The 17,374-nt window shown below is 42.0% G+C and overlaps 1 protein-coding gene across 1 annotated transcript in view; it reads left to right on the top strand.

Moving 5' to 3' along the window:
• The first annotated feature begins 2,123 nt into the window (after positions 1 to 2,123).
• Positions 2,124 to 17,374, top strand: part of hipk3b (homeodomain interacting protein kinase 3b) — a 41,058-nt gene continuing 25,807 nt past the window's right edge. The window contains exons 1-2 of the mRNA XM_084001619.1: positions 2,124 to 2,477; positions 11,950 to 13,336. Of these exons, the coding sequence (XP_083857745.1) occupies positions 2,405 to 2,477; positions 11,950 to 13,336 (1,460 nt within the window). The 5' untranslated portion in view covers positions 2,124 to 2,404. The remainder of the gene's footprint in view (positions 2,478 to 11,949; positions 13,337 to 17,374) is intronic.

Here is a 17,374-nt window from a genome sequence, read left to right as displayed (position 1 = left end):
TCTTGAATTATTATTTGCTTGAAATTATGTCGAGCCCAATATGCCCCGTGTAAAAAAAAAAATGTTTATGAGCAGCTGTGATCGTTCAAACTACAAACCAAGTTCATATTTTGATTTAGTTGTCTTCTTGTAGTGGTCATTGTCGAACACGAATACGAACATAAACATATTCTTAAGATTTGACCAGTCACTTTGTCAGTAATTCCATCCACGATTTTCTTATAACCATGAGGACAACATACAGTATAGCCTACTGTATGTCATGTCATGTCAGCACCATGGACTGTAAAAAGATCAGCGCCAGCAACAAAAGCTCCATTTGTGCCGCACAATGCTGGTCGCCATGCCGACCAAAAGGGGGAGACAAAACATAACCACTGAGAGCGCGCGCTTGGTGAGTATGTGGTCAACAACTTGAAACAGACCAGAGCAAAAGACCACAGATCAAGTATCTGAACAAAAGTGATTAAGTTGTGTTTAATTGTTCCCCCTAATTGAAAAAGCAATTCGAACATTATAGTATATTATCTATAAGCTTACAAGGTGATGTAGCCCGGTGACACCATGGTTTTACACTGCGCTGAATGTAAATGTGAGCATTGGTGGAGCCAACATTCGTGGTGACATAAAGACAAAAATGCAATGCTTCTAGTGAAATTTGAAAAACAAAATAATAATAATTATATAATTATAATAATTATAAAATGATTTCAATATATGATCCCAGGATGACGTGACATTTCCAGAACACTACCAGTAGTGTTTATTTTATAGTTTATTTGGGTTCATAATATCTGTTTTGATCTGAAGTGAACTCATAGGCCTCTGCACAACTGACTGTCCTGTCTCTCCAGGAAGCACCCTTATGTCTTCCAGGACACTTTAAACAAACTTATATGTGGGCTTCTCTGCTTCCTTTATTGCCACACCAGCTGTGTTTACTCATAATGCAACAGGTCAGACAAGAGGTGTCCACACCTGTTTTAGAGCTGACCAGGAATGGAGGTTTGTTGTCTGTAACTGTGGGTGGGAACTTTTGAGAGCTGGGAAAGACAAAGACCTGTTGGTGGATTAGGTTACAGCTGGTCCTCTCAGACACCAGGGGCTTATGAGCAGCTTTCTTTGTCAGCTGGGTGCCTCCTTACTGTCTGAGCAGGAGACTCCAGCTTGTGCCCAGCCCCACCACACTAATTCCCCTAAGAACAGTGTCGTTGACACAGTAAAGAAGAAGGAAAGGAACTATAGCATATTGAATTAATTTACTTTTTCACTGCAATTTCAAATATCAAACATTAAACACAACTCAATGGCATCTGTAGGCTGCATGTTTTGTTTGCACACTTTTGCAGAATTTATTACCAGCATTTGTATCATTTAACATTAATTTATCTTCATTATGCACATGACAGATACAACATAACCTATATAAAATCAAATTCTTAATTCTGCCTTGAATTATTCACATGCTGAATGTACACTATAACCCCTCTGATCACTGTTCCTTTGCTCCTCACATGCTTTAAATATATATCTGACACTTTACAAAATGCGTAGGATTCCCACTAAACATTTGCATTTTCTTGGAGATAATTTCAATCTCTCTTTTAGAATAGAATTGAAATACTTTATTGTCTACTTTTGCATGCAAAGGCAGACATTTGTCTTTGGCTTGCATAAAAACCTCTTTTTATAGCCTATATAAAAAAGAAAACTTTCCATAACATCAGCAGCAACCCATTCAATAATTTATATAAAAAGTTTCCATAATAAATCAATCAGTTATAATAGCAGCCACATGAAAAAGTATCAAGTCAAGTATAAAATCCAGTAGGCTATAACTATAGAGTGCATTATGCAGGCCAGTAGTTTAATGTAGCAGGCCGGCTTCAAGATGTTTATCTTTGCTGGTTGAGGTGATATATGGTAACAGCATAGATCCATATGGGTAACAGGGACAGTATGGACAAAGGATTTTTTTTTTTGTATTGTATTGTATTGCACGTGACGTGGTGAACATACAGTAGGCTACCTCGGAGTCCTGAATCGTTGTATCTGCTGCTCGTTGATCGATTGCTCCGGTCTGTCCAATGCCGTCAGTTCACAAACATTCGCTTGCAGTTGCTAGAGAAAAGCAGGGACATGTTAGAGGCTGGCTGGGCCGCTGAGTCGCACGTCTAAACGGGGGAAACGGACACCCCTTTCAGAGATGGGCTGCATCGCCCTAAGAGGAAGGAGACGAATTTGAACTGTGTAGCTACGAACTGGGCTCGATGTGGTGCTTGTGGACGCTCATATGCAGGAGTTATTTAATGTTTAAAAATGTGGGAGATGGTGGCGTTACCGAGAGCGAGCTCTCCCTTCCTGTCGTCTAGGACAAGATGGCAGCAATGCAGGCGAACTGTGCATGGTATGGATTTATAAGTCCATAACATGCTCAGAGAAGCCCTGGATTATACTTATAGTGACTCTATGTGAAGGTAAGTGTTTGGTCGAAGGCTGGCAATGGAGATATTTGCGAGAGTTAACCTTTGAAATGTTAGTTTTAATGTGACGTAATACAAACTCATAACTTAGCTACAAAGTTAGCTAGCGAGCTTTGGGGAGTATAAGGTTTCAACACAGTACGTAGCTAGGCACTTTCAGTATATTTTTTTGTTCATTATTATTTTTTTGTTATCAGTGACTTATTTATAATAGCCTGCCAAACAGCAATTGCGATGACGTTGGTGCCTATTATTGCCGTGAATGAACTGGACAGTCTCTGGCGTTTGTTATATTGTTGTCCTCACGGCGACCCGTCCATGTGTTTTGAACATGTTGCTGCTCATCTGTTAATTAACGTGGTCGATGCTGCTCATATCAACCTAACATTAATGGACAGAGTGACTGAACTTGCTACTTCACATGTCCTCAACAACACAGCCCCCACCCCCAGAAGCGATTAACCTGGCAAAGTTAAACTATAACCACTGCTTGCGAAAATAAACAGCCTATTCAGTCCACTCAAGTATAATTTGCTGTACCTAAGAAATGGCACTGGAAATACAAAGTGTTAAAACAGATTGACCATGGGCGCACACACACACACACACCAGGACTAGCCTACCTAGTCTATGTTCCTCTCGGATGTCTAATAATAACACCTGTCATTAAACTGCTGTTACATGGAGGAGCTATTAGAAGCTCTTTTACACGTGTCGTCGTGGTTGTAGCTCAGAAATCCGTGATGAATCTAGATTGGCTTAGTTAGTTAATATCTTGAAAGCTTCTTTCTTTGTTGATGGCCTGTGACAGTAACATTGACTAAATTCTGGCAATTGCTGTAAAGGCCCATTGATATTGTCTACATTTTTTGGATTATAGCTGGTAGTGTCCAATTGATCAAGTTGTTGCTTTGCACCACAAGGTGCATTGTCAGTCCAAAAGGGACTTTTAAAAAGAAAAATAAAGGATTTATTGAAAGTTAAGAGTAGTTTGGTGCCTTTCCCCACACTGCTCTGCATCAGAAATATAAACAGTGAGTAAGATAAAGAGCACGAGTGTCCAAAGTTTGAACCAGTGTCAAGGTTACTAAACATGAAGGTGGCATTTTCATTTGAAGGCTAGGTATGACGTTAGTATAGGTATAGAGGTATAGGGTTCAGAAATTACCACCACCCACCCACCAGCAAAGCAGAAGTAGCCGACATAATTAAAGGGTATGTAGTCTACAGTACCTGCTGTTTATATGACAGGGAAACATCACTCAGTTCTTGGTCTCACTAAAACCAATGTTGTTTGGAAACTGGTGAAAGCTGAAAGAGAAATCCAGCACTCCATGGTGGATAGTACACACTGTGCTGACTTGTGTACTTTCCCTGTCTGCATGTGTGTGTGTGCTGTGTGACTGTGTTTGCCCATCACTAAGGTGCTGGCATATTGTGGGTGTTTGTTTCGTTTCCTAAGCTGAAACATTACAGTGGTTCATCATCAGACACTGTGTGGAAGCTTTGGCTCATGAAGCCGTCACGGCAGCTTGATTTGGTCCCAGAACTAGACTGTATGACAGTTGCCCTTTTTTGTAGTTTCAGTTCTTGTTGCTGGCCTAGAGCTGACTGTTTCTTTGTCTTTTTCACCATTTTACTTTCTTTTAATGGTCTGGAACACACACATTTTTACAGAGATTATTTACCACAAACGTTCGTTATCTTGTGAGAAGAAATGATTTTCAAGTTTAACGACCTACTGTGTCTAAAATAGTAGTGAAGCTGGCCCCAGTTGCTGACTGCGAATACTGTGAACCTTTTGAGACGGCACTATGAGTACAGTGCAGTACTGAGCTCCTCTGTGTGATTTCCGTCTGCATGGACACTGGCGTCTACTGTGCGTGTCACATTTTACAGTTTATCAGTAGCAAGGCCTTAAAAGTAACAACGTGGGTGTTAATGATACAAGTGAAGCCAGACGAGCGCCTGCACAGTGAGACCAGCAAATACATGTTTAAAGAGTGTTTTCCCCTCCAGTAATTGTTAATAGTGGGTAATGCTGGTTGTTGACTGAGGTGGGTAGGCAAAGAGGCTCCGGGGCATGTTGTCATGTGATGTCACGTTACACAGATCTGCTATACTTGGAGCAGCTTGGTTATCTGTGTTGCATCACGGCCAACTTAAAGACTGGTTTCTGAGTGATGTCATCTTGAGGTGTGCATACATACGTACACAGGAGGCAGTAAGAAGAATAAAATGATTTTAGGTCTACAGAGAGAGCACCATGACTTGGCGATGTTGTGCAGGAACCTGCTTGAATAGCAAAGGTTATTATGGGTGGGAAATTTTCCTAAGAAGTAGCCCAAACATCTGTTCCAGCGCACAGCATCCTCCAATCTTCTCCGAGCCCTGCGTTTTAATGACATGGTTGCTTTAGACTGGAAACTAGGGAGTTTTCGGTTCAACAGCCCACTCGTGCTTGTGGAGGAGTGTAGTATTTCTTTTTGACAGCTATTAATACATGTTTGACAGAGGTGATAGAATTGTCACTTTGAGTGTAAAATAGATTGCTTTTGTTTCTTTTTTAACCTCTCAAAACAGATCAGTGGTTCTTGGGGGATGTGTAATCTCTTTTCACATCTCTCTGGCTCATAAAAATAGTGCTAGTGATGAAAAGGCCTTTGTCTTCTTACTCTACCTACCAAATTTTAATTTACATTTACAACTTGTGAAAGAAGGCGATGGGTCAGTGTTTTGTACATTGAATAGAGAGGGCCAGATGATGAGAAACATGTGCTCACACACTCAGTGGAGGCATTCATATTTAAAATCTCTCCATTATTGAACAGAGGTAAAAAAAAAAAAAAAAAAAAAAAAGTAATTTCACACACAAATGCTCATATTCTGTTTAGACCAAGTGAGGTCATATCGTGAAGCAGACTAGTAGTCTTGTGGTGCTTGTAAGAAACAGGAGCGACTCCAACAAGGAGAAGACTTCTAAATGATAGTCATAAGTTCACAGTTGAAATACAACATGGTCACATGCTTCAGAAAATCGAGGGCATTTTTATCTAATGGGCATGGAAGATCATGTTCACGAGACACAAGCAAAGCACCTCAGTGTTGAACTGTGAGTTAAGACAGCAACCCCTGCTTTAGGTTCAAGAGCTAGCAACAGTAGGAAGCAATTAAATACCTCTACTCCATTGTCCCAGGCTGTGTTTAGAAGAGCCTGCTAACGTACTTCCTTCTAGTTAATCTACTAAATAAACAATAGAGTATCACAATATCACCAAGCTGACTTTTCGGCCTAACGCCAGTGTCCCAGAATGCATTTTGCACCAAGAGGCAGTGGTAGCAACAACTGGTGGTTATTTCAAAGGAGGATATAAGCTGTTATAACTTTTACTCACGTGACCGCAAATTTGTGAGTAGAGTGAGTATTTTGTCCGGCAAAATGAAGTGAGTAGAATATCATTGTGTGGATGTTTTCAAAGATGTTATCATTAGACCCTTAAAGGGATAGTTCAACATTTTTGAAAATTGGCCCATCGCCATGATCCCCCTAGTAATAGCAGTAGGTTCGTTACCTTTAATTTTTGGTCCAAGCTGCTTTTAGATCGGGGGAGAAGAATACCGAGCGGCGCAGCTACACTACGGAGGCTAATGGAATTTCTTGGTTTTGCTCATCAAACTCAGCAAATACACAACCAAAAAACTCAAAAACGCTGTGGTGGACAAGTTGTGACCTGCACATTTACCACGCTATGAGATAATAGCGGAAAGTTAAGAGAAGTGAAGCAAATACTCGGAACTACTTTCTTCAGTGAACCACTGGTCGGAGGGACACAGTGTGCGCACCTCAGCCAGTGCCGTAGTATACGGACGTATCTGCAGTAAACAGGCGCTTTTGAAATCACTCCGCCGAGCAGCCGTCTAGAGTGTAAAGTCCGACTTTGCCTCTAAAACAACTCCATCTCGCAACTTTCCGCTATTATCTCATAGCGTGGTAAATGTGCAGGTCACAACTTGTCCACCACAGCGTTTTTGAGTTTTTTGGTTGTGTATTTGCTGAGTTTGATGAGCAAAACCAAGAAATTCCATTAGCCTCCGTAGTGTAGCTGTGCCGCTCGGTATTCTTCTCCCCCGATCTAAAAGCAGCTTGGACCAACAATTAAAGGTAACGATTCGAACCTACTGCTATTACTAGGGGGATCATGGCGATGGGCCAATTTTCAAAAATGTTGAACTATCCCTTTAAGCTCAATGAGCAGTATCCAGAAAGACCCCCTTGAATTATTAAAGAAGGAACCAAACTTCTTCAAGGTCGCTCTGCGGGTAAATAAATAAAAATCATGAAAAGCAGGAATAAGTACAAAGATGTGCATCTCCTCAGACCAGAAACTTAGAAATAGTATGACCTTGTTCGGTTGGGGTAAGATGGGATGGCCCTCTTCAGATTAGTATGCGCCTAGAGTGAAGAGCTCTAAGGCTATACACACACATCACTATATTTTCACTGTAAAAAAAACAATCTATATTTATATCCTAACAACTCTTTTATATTAGTTTCAGAAATGATCTCTGTTAATACCATCGCACCTCAGCAATCATGTACAGTGCATGAGTGAGCTAGCGTAAAAAAGAAGGAGATACTGCACAACGTGATTAGTTGCAAAAAAAATACTGCGAATGACTGACAGCACAGACAGGTGCAGATTGAAAATGCAGAATTTATGTTAACAAAAGTTGCTTGCAAAAACATTAGTTAATGCTGGTAATTAGTCATTAATCTAATCTTCACCTCGTTATCGAGGCAGATGAGACTCAATCAGGGAGAGACAGTTTAGGAAAGACGGATAGCTCTATGGTGAAATCAGGTTTTTAGCATTTTGAAATTATAGTTTCAGTTTAGTATGAAAGTGTTGAGCTGACAACAGAGAAAATAAAACTAACCCTGTTAATGCATGAATCAAATGGAAAGCAATAATATTTTTTGTAAGAGAAAAAGTGTAGCATTAATCATAGTCAGGTTTTTTTTTGGCATATTGTGGTATTGATCCATTCATTATGGTTTAATTATGTGCTGTTCTCCAGTATCATAATGAGGTTATAAGGTTGTTGATGAGACTGGATGAGATTTTATTGATGCTAATGCCATTATTGATCCTTATGTTTGGATTTCTGTATTGATTCCTTTAATAATACTGCTGCTATGGCAGCAGCTTAATTATTGATTATTTAATATTTTCACATTAGCTCCCCCAGGTTTACTTTTACCACAAAGGCAGAGTCACAGAGGTTATCTCTGGAAGTGGCTGGTTATCAAGACCCAGACAGACTAAGAAACGCACAGCTGCCTGTATGTCAAATGATGTAAAGACGAAATATGTTAATGTGTTGTAATGCTAAACTCAGTGCAGCTTATTGCATGACTAGCTAGAACCTTAACAAAGTCTCTTATAATAAGTCAAGTCAGTTTTATTTATACAGTGGCAAATCACAGCAGCAAGTTATGTCAAGGCACTTAAACAGACAAGGTCTAGACCTTCTCTTCATAATAATATTATTTTTTACAGAGGCTGTTAATAGACTGCTATGTGACACACAGTAACATCTTGATTCTTAACTGAATAAATTTGCTACAATTCTGAATTTAGATACCTAAACAAATAGTGATTAAATGGGAGAGTAAATGGGGTAATTGCCTCTTTATTATTTCATTTCATTTATTAGTTTATTTCATAGGGACAGTGCACCACTAATCAACAGAGTTAAAAGAAAAACTGTAAGTGGGCCAGAGTTAGCCAACAAGGCTAGTTTTCGTCCGTTGTCCCTGGACATATTCCTTTATTCATGGGGTCAGTTAAAAAATTTTCTGGTTCTGATTGTCACAGTTTAATATGGGGTGAAAACATTGCTTAATCCAGAGTTTATTTTTCCCCACGACATGCTGTGACGGTCACCACCTGTTTGCCTTCTCACCTATTACTGTTATTTATCCATCTTCAGGTTTTGGGGGGAATACATTCAGTATCATTTGTTCATTGGAGACAGGTGTCTAGTGTTTATTTTCTTCTCAATTTAATTTTGAGTATGTCAGGGTCAAAAGTTCAACTGTGAGCAATTACTTAGCAGCTCAAGGTTGCTGGAAAGGATCTACAGCTTTGAAGGATGTAATGCGATGCCTCATGAGGAGCCTCATGGCTGACCAAGGGAGTATCTGGCTCCAGATGGTAATAATAGCAGCAGCTGCCATCCTTTTTCGCTTTGAACCGACAAAAACTGTCCACTTCATATTCTGTCATCACACTAAAGCATAGTATTTATTTAGTGATTGCATTTGTGTGGCTAAATGGAACTAAATCATCAGACATCTTGATGTTCCGTTGTTCATTTTCACTTGGTGAGAGTGTAGGTGAGAGTGGTCCAAGTTCAGACTGCCTCCGTCGAGGGAGTCTGAAACCAGACACTATGCTCTCTGTCTCCAGACAAGACAATTAACATCTCCATTCCCCAGGCAGACAAAACCCTCAGTCCAGACATAGTATTTCAGTCTAACTGTCATGAAAAATATTTTTTAAACACGATTCATGTCATGTTCAGCCATCCCCATTATACTTGGAAATAACACAGTTGGTGTGTCTCCATTAAATGTGGCTATAGTCCTTGCATCTAATTTTGATTGTTGATTACATTGTTCCCATTGACACGAGGAGGCCACAATAGAGGAAGAAGGAAGAAAACTCCACGCTAAATTGAGGATGATGAAATGTCGGTGGGTTTTGGAATGAGGCGGAAGAGGAAATGAATGTAACAGGCTTTAGACATCAAACCCAGTATTTGAAGAGGTGGATTCAATAACGGTTAGAACTGATTCTATCAAACTACTATACAAAACTCAAACCACCAGCGTAATTGGCCTCTCCGCTGTTGACTCATCTGTTCCAAACACTCATCGTTTCTTCACAACATAGCCAAACACACTACTATAGGCTTGTGTCGTGCAGTTGCCTCCTTGACTCTCTGAAGTGCAGATGCAAGAGTTCACTGGCTAAAAAAAGTTTCTTGAATGACGCAAGCTTATGGAAAACGGCAAAACTTCTGGGAACCCTGTGATTCTTGTATCCTTGTGACTTTGTAAAAGACTTTTAAAAATCCCCTTCAGTATGTCAAAGTCAGAAATTCTCTAGACATTGTGTCTGTAATGAATAATAGAGGCCTGGGCAGGGCTCTAAATTACAGGCGACTAACCATAAATGTAGGTGTGTTAGCAACTACCCAAAAACAATGAAGTTTATCCCAGCACACAGTGGGAGAGAGGTGTGTGACTGTCTAACACATCAAGACAGGCAAAGACAGGCAAAATACTCTCTCGTATACCTGTGGCTACTTTGGAATTTCCAGTTCACCCAACCTCCATCTTTTTGGATGTGTCTATTTTGCCAATGCCAACTCCATCAGCCAGTTGCCATAACACAACTATTGAGACATGTTAAATTATTTCAAAAAGACCCCTTCTGAGCTGTGTGTAGTTTTTTGAGTCTCAGGCTGTGCTAGACTTTCAGACTGAACAGCCAGGACACATATTTGTAGGTGTGCCAGTGTGGCCAATTTTAATTTCCCAATGGAGCACTCCCAATTTTGTTTTTTATTCACAACCAAAAGCGCTGCCCTTTTTCGAGCCGTTCTTGGGCTAATTTGATAAATTGTCCCTAACACAGAAGATGGTAAATGGTGCCACCAAACAGTAACACAGGGTGTGATTGTGCAGAGAGCTGTCCAGGGAATTAGTTGACCTTATCTTGCCGCTCAGAATAGAGTCAAAGGGGTGGCTCACAGCGTTAGTGTTATCACAACACAAGTGTGTTTTCCATCGTGGATATTTATTTTAGGAGACTCTGCAGGGGCATTAACAACCCAAACCTTACTCACTTATGTGTCCTTTTTAGATAAGACATTTAGAGACAGTACTTTTGTGGTGAATTGGAGAAGTATGACATGAAAAGCGATGGTGGTACGAGCAAGACCGGCTTGTTTATACATTGCGAACAAACCACCAATTAGGATTTGCCTAGTATGGTCTTTATGTAGGTAAACAGTTCCTCAAATGTACTGTTGATTAAAGTATGGAAACCTTCTGGGACCAGCTGCTTGCAGAATGAAAATAGGCCACATGCTCCAGTAAGGCGTACGGACTAGTGTGTGATAAGGTCACTGTGAGTTTTGAATATGGCTTTTCAAGATGATCAGACTCATTGAAATTTGTGCTGCTGCTTAACTTCCTTTTCCGTTCCACCTAATTGAGTTTCCGAATATTTTGGTACAATATGGCATTAAATGCTTTATCCACCCTCAAACACACACAATGGGAGAAGAGGGAAGAATGAACCAAGTCTTAGGTAATTGGACACGTGGGCCTGATGATGCTTTGTGACTTTATTTTTCTATCTCCTCTCTGTCTTGTCTCTGTATCCTCTCTCCCTTATCCATTGGTTGCCTAGAGACCTGCAGCATAATGCATGGAAATGGCAGGAAAAAGGTCAGGCAAACCTTTGAGAAGTTAGTCATCAATTGTGTGGAGGTGTTGGTGGGATTAGTGGATAGGCAGAATAGGCGAAGGTGTTCTCAAGCACTTCACCGCAACACTTGACATATTTTGGGGTGATGGATGTTAGTGGGGCACTAGTTGCTGTGATGTCATCAAGTAGGAGTGATGAAAACAGCGTCAGTTTTTTTTTTTTAACTCACTCTTGACCGTAAGCAAATAAAGATGGGGACAGTGTTGGGAGAACAGGAGTCTGGACTGTCCTTTGGCTTTTACCTGATGATGTAACAAATAGATTTTGGTAGGAGTGTGTTTTATAACCCTGTTAGTAGTTGTTAAAGGGATAGTTCAACATTTTGGCAAATTGGCCCATTGCCATAATCCCTATAATTTTAGGAGTAGGTTCGTCACCTTTAATTGTCGGTGCAAGCTATTTTTAGAACAGCGGAGCAGAGCCGTGAGCTGCTCCGAGCTACGCTACGGAGGCTCATGGGGATGTCTTGGTTTTCCTCATCAAACTCATCAAATACACAATCCAACAACTCCAAAACGCTCTGGTGGACAAGTTGTGACCTGCACATTCACCACGCTATGAGATAATGACAGAACGTTACAAGACAGAGTTGTTTTCAAGGTAAATTCATGCAAAACCCCTGAGGTGCGTTCCCGTCAGGGCAGTTTTTTGGCAAGCAGTCTTGTAACATTCTGTTATTATCTCATAGCGTGGTGAATGTGCAGGTCACAACCTGTCCACGAAAGTGTTTTGGAGTTGTTGGATTGTGTATTTGATGAGTTTGAAACCAAGAAATCCCATTAGCCTCCGTGGGCTAATTTGCCAAAATGTCCCTTTAACATGGTATTTTGTTAAAATGCCTCAAGTGTTTTTTTGCAGATCCAAACTAATGACCTGTTGGTTTGTTGTCTTTTTTTCTGCAGGTATGGCCTCACAAGTCTTGGTCTACCCACCACACATTTATCAAACCCAGACAAGTGCCTTTAGCAGTGTGAAGAAACTCAAAGTTGAGCCCAGCAGCTGTGTGTACCATGAGAGAGCACACCCGCGGACTTATCTGAACAGCAGAACCCTTGGCATCGTGCACCCGACGAAACAAGCCCACTCGTTTGTGAACCGAGACTTGGCAGTGGGTGTGAAAGTGCGTGGAAGACAAGAGTACCCGGTGCAGACAGTGGTGGTGCGTGGCGTACAGAGACAACAGCCTGGTAGAAGAGGAAGGGGAGGAGGAGGAGGAGGAGGAGGCGGCGGCGGCGGCGGAGGAGGAGGAGGAGGAGGGGGAGGAGGAGGAGGCGGCGGTCCAGGCCCAGCTGGGGCCCAGCAGCGGCAGGACGCAGGGGTTGTCCACTCGCAGGGCAAGGAGCAGCAGCAGACAGACACAGCAAGTGGGGGCAGCAGTGGAGCAACAGGGGCAGGAGGAGGGGGAAGGGGAGAGGGCTGCAGTGGAGGAGGTGAGGGTGGCAGAGAGGAGGAGGAGGAGGGTGACGAAGAAGAGAACTGTGGAGGTTTGAACTCAGCCGACAGCTCTCAGCGATGCGGGCTGAAACGTAAAAGTGAGGAGCTGGATAACCGAGGGAGCACCATGCAGATTGTGGAGGAACTGTCAATGTTGCCTGCCATGTTGCAAACGACGAATGCAGGGAACGCAGCCGTGACGGCCCCCGCGGCGGTGGGGGCCGGGGGGGGCCCCTCCAAACAGGGCGCAGGGCCCGGGGGTGTGGGTGCAGCGGGAGGGACAGGAGGAGGGGATGGGGACTATCAGGTAGTACAGCACGAAGTCTTGTGTTCCATGAAGAATACGTACGAAGTGCTGGATTTCTTGGGGCGCGGCACGTTCGGCCAGGTGGTGAAGTGCTGGAAAAGGGGCACGGGCGAAGTAGTGGCGGTGAAGATCCTGAAGAACCACCCTTCATACGCACGGCAGGGTCAGATCGAAGTCAGCATCCTCGCCCGTCTGAGCGGGGAGAACGCGGATGAGCACAACCTGGTGCGAGCCTTCGAATGCTTCCAGCACCGCAGCCACACCTGTCTGGTGTTTGAGATGCTCGAGCAGAATCTGTATGATTTCCTGAAGCAGAATAAGTTCAGCCCCCTGCCTCTGAAAGTAATCAGACCTGTGCTGCAGCAGGTCGCCACGGCTCTGAAAAAGCTGAAGAGCATGGGTCTGATTCATGCAGACCTCAAGCCAGAGAACATAATGCTGGTGGACCCAGTGAGGCAGCCCTACAAGGTGAAGGTGATAGACTTTGGCTCAGCCAGTCACGTGTCCAAAGCAGTGTGCTCCACTTACCTCCAGTCTCGGTACTATAGGTGAGTACAAAAAAAAAAAAGTTCTGTCAACTTTGAACAAATCTATATCATGACTTTTGGGATAACCTGCTCACTTTTTCATGGTCAGAAAATACACATATATTTATAAAGCATTTCATCAGTGTGAGATGTTCATGGTATCCAAGAAAACATCAGTATATTTGTATGCCTTTGCACAGTCACAGTTACAGACTCTCTCCCTACACTTATTATTATTTTTTTCTATTGATTTTGTGATATCGTTTTCTTTCCACGGTGATTATTGCATAGTGAAAAATCCGTTATTTTCACAGCCGCAAACAGGACACACATTGTGTTTTGGAAACGGGTGAACATGTTTGATGTTTTTCATCATTGCGGCCTCTTTGTGCCCACATTTTTTGATTTATTTTTTTGCAACCTTAATATCCGTCTTGGAGGACAACACTGTGTGTGTTTTGGGGATATCGAAAGTAATCCCACACTGCTGATTTTAATTTCTTTTTTTGTGGGAAGGAGGGAGGGAGGGAGGGGGATGCAGATAGGTGATATCAGTCTCACTTCTCTCTGCTATTTTCTCTGCTGTGTATGTGTGTATGTTTGACGTCAGTTGCTGAGTCTGACAGGCAGTTTAGGTGAAAAGGAGATGTGAAAGTGAAGGTCAGATTTTCTGTTTGCTTCATTGGGTAATAAGTAAAATGTTCATTGTAAGGTAACAAACGGTTTTCATACCATAGGATACTGTGAAACAGGTGTGACACTGCAACCGGAATACATTATCCTGATGATTTCTTTTTTTTCTTTCATAAGAATTTCAAATAATAACATGAAAACGGATGAAAAGTAGCCTCCGCTGCTTCCTGTCTCTTTCACAACCACAGAGATGTGGATCGCAGCAAGGAGGCAGATGTTGTTTACTTGATCAGCATGATGATAGAAGATACAAAAAAAATATGAATGCGTTGGGAAAAAAATAGCATATTGTCAATATTTCAGTTAAGTTTCATTTCTCAAGTTTCTATTTTAGTATTAAATCTCGCACATCAAGTTTCAGGGGAGCTCATTTCTTGTTAAGAGGAACCCAGCTCCCTGCAGACCACCCCAGTCAGGTTTAAAAAATGTCCTTCCTCTAGCAAAACAAGGAAATGTCTCCCATACTGCACAACATCCTGCCTATTTAGGACCTACATACCACAGAGTCTGAAAAAATGTGACCCTGCAGTGTTTACTAGCCGGGTGCGCACTCACTGTTCACGTCCCTGCTGCCTAGGAAGGAAAATAGTCCTGTTCAAGAAGACTTCAATACTTTTGGTGGTTTTATTTGAATTCTAGGACAAAGCTCATTAGGACCAGGGAACCAACAGCAACTACGATTAGAAAAATAGAGAGGTAAATATTTGCAGACTGACACTACAGCTGCAGCATAGTGTGAGCAGTTAGATTAAGTCACCAAAGGCTGGGAGAGGAATCGCAGAATGCCATTCCACACATAAGTATGCTGTTATGGGCTCCGAGAGCTATGACATGGTTGCAGATGCAATACCTAATGTTTGTCTTAAGAAGGACACCTTTGTTTCTGCCGGTCTTGGATGTGCACTAGGAAAACAGGCAGGACAAATTACCTTTGGCAATATGTTAGGAGTGCTCTGGTTTGATCAGAAAAACAGGCCTGAAATGGTATCAACTGTTGTGCAAGAGGCAGGAGTGACCCAGTTCACTGTTTGGTTTGTGCCTTTCCCTAGTTTGCATTGAGGTTTTGAGATGAGGGGGGCATATACAGTACCATTTTACATGAACATTATTTACACAAGTTTTGTGCAATGTGCATCCTGCTTCTTGTATGCTTGTGTGTGTTTTATTAACAGTTAATTGCAATGCAATAGCAAGTAGGTGTGGATATTTGCATAATTGGTACAAACCTGGCAGATGTAGAGCCGCATAGTTTCCATACTGTTTCCTTTTGACATTTGATGATGTCAAAAGGAAACCGTATTCTACATTGGCTCTGCTTACTGGTTTAAAGTAGTTTTGATCTCATCATGGCAATATATGTTTGGTGCAGAAGTGGCACGACTAATGGTTGATAGATAATTGGAATTCAGACCTTAGCAGCTGGTGTACACGCACTTGAGGCAGTGATTCAACCATTAAAACTGACTCACCAGCTATTTATCATTAATGTCTTCATTGGATTTTTTCCTAAGCGCAAGGAATGAAGTGTCACTGTGCAGCATCCACGGAAGCCGAGTTCCCGTCACTGTGCTGACATGTAATCATGATGTGCCGTATTGAGTGAATGGAAAAACCAAACATATTTGACCAAATCTAGCAGCGGTCACACACCTTGTCAACACCGGCTGCATTTCAGCCTTTCATCTGACGCCATGCATGGATGTACTTCCCTTTTAATCAGTTCACCTGTTTACACTGCTCCTGTAATGCCGTCATGCTTCATTCACACTTTGCTTACACTAATAGCGCATATGTGCAGCCCAACATTTTCTTTTTTCTGTTTCACATCTGTTCACACATGCAAATAGATGATAAGCCGAGAGCTCTGTCAACTCGTCCGAAATTAGTGTGTGACAGTATTGTACACAATTACTTGCATTGCTGCGGAGTGTGCGCTACATGTGTGTTCGTCTGGGGTGGAGCTGCGTGTAGCTAAATGTAAGCCGTGACAGCTGTCACAGTAAGAAAGGGAATTACAATTTTATAAACTAACTGCAAAGTGATTAAATTAATAGTAAACCTAGGGAAGGAAATGTCAGTAAACATTATCCAGGCTACAGTGGACACAGATCCAATTTGAAATTGAACTTAAAACAGATACAAAGCCTAGATAATAAATATAAAGAGGTCAGATCAAATAGACTTCTCACAAGGAAGACAAGCATGTTTACTTGGTGAGCTTTTGGTTTGAAGAAATATGGCCACTGGTAACACTAAAAACATGCTGTGATTCACTGCGGTGGCACAGATCCATGCCAGCAGGCAACATTTGCCTTAAGAGGAAAACAGCCTTTGTTCTCTCTACTGTGCCAGTTGATCTGTCTCTGTGACATCCTGTAATAGGTAGCATGTCATCTCTGCAGCAACTTGATGCATCGAGGTGATTGATGTACTTTTGTGTTTTTGCTCTGACAGATGATGCAATGGGACTTTTTTTGGTTTTGTTTTTTTGGTTCATCATCACCCTGCTGATGCCCTTGTGCCATTTTGCTTCTTCTGGTAAATTCCACCCCTCCTCCACTCTCCTCACAAACTCTTACCTCAGACTGTTATATGGCAAGAAGCTGACGCTAAAGTCATGATCAAATTTCCATGAGATCTGATGTGATTCGCTTGATATGAGAAACCAAGAAAAACACAACTGAAAATCAGTGTCAGAATGTTTTTTTTGTTTTACTTTTACTTTATTTTTGAGATGAACAAGAAAAGGCAACAGATCAGATTTGAACTCATGGCAACAGGAATTAGGACTAAATAGGTGAGCCACTGGGGCGTCCCAGCTTCAAAGTTTAATATCCTCTATCTGTGACATCAACTTCCTCTTCATTGACACTTACTGTTCATGCAACTTTCAGCACTCTCCCCTCAGACTGTGTTGGTGCAACTGCAGCTGGTTAGAAGTGGTTCCAACAAAGAGAGATCCCACCAGTCGAGCTTTGGCAGAGGTCCGCTTGTGTCCCTGATTTTGCTGTGTCACACTGATAACGTTGGTATTACGTGCTCAATTTCTGTAGAGTTTGGCTCGTAAATTTAAATGACCCCATTTGGATTTAGACTTGTGCGTTTAATGAAACTGTAATGGAAAAATTGACTTATCGCTGCAGTCTGTGTGAACCACAAACCGGCGTCTTCTCTACTGTTCCTGTCCTCACAAAGCAAACTCTAAATCTGATGTCTGCAGGTTTTGTTTTTACGGATCTGTCATGTATGGCTTGCTGCTGTTCAGCAGGAACATCTGGCCAAGTGGAGAAGTAGTGCAAAGAGGAGATTAGTAGATTCTCTGGTCCAGATTTTCAGCGTTTTGTTACTTTCTGAGGCCGAGCAGAA

The sequence above is a fragment of the Trachurus trachurus genome, assembly GCF_905171665.1.
Source record: "Trachurus trachurus genome assembly, chromosome: 3".
Classification (NCBI taxonomy): Eukaryota; Metazoa; Chordata; class Actinopteri; order Carangiformes; family Carangidae; genus Trachurus; species Trachurus trachurus.
This window is presented reverse-complemented; position numbering and strand designations above follow the sequence as displayed.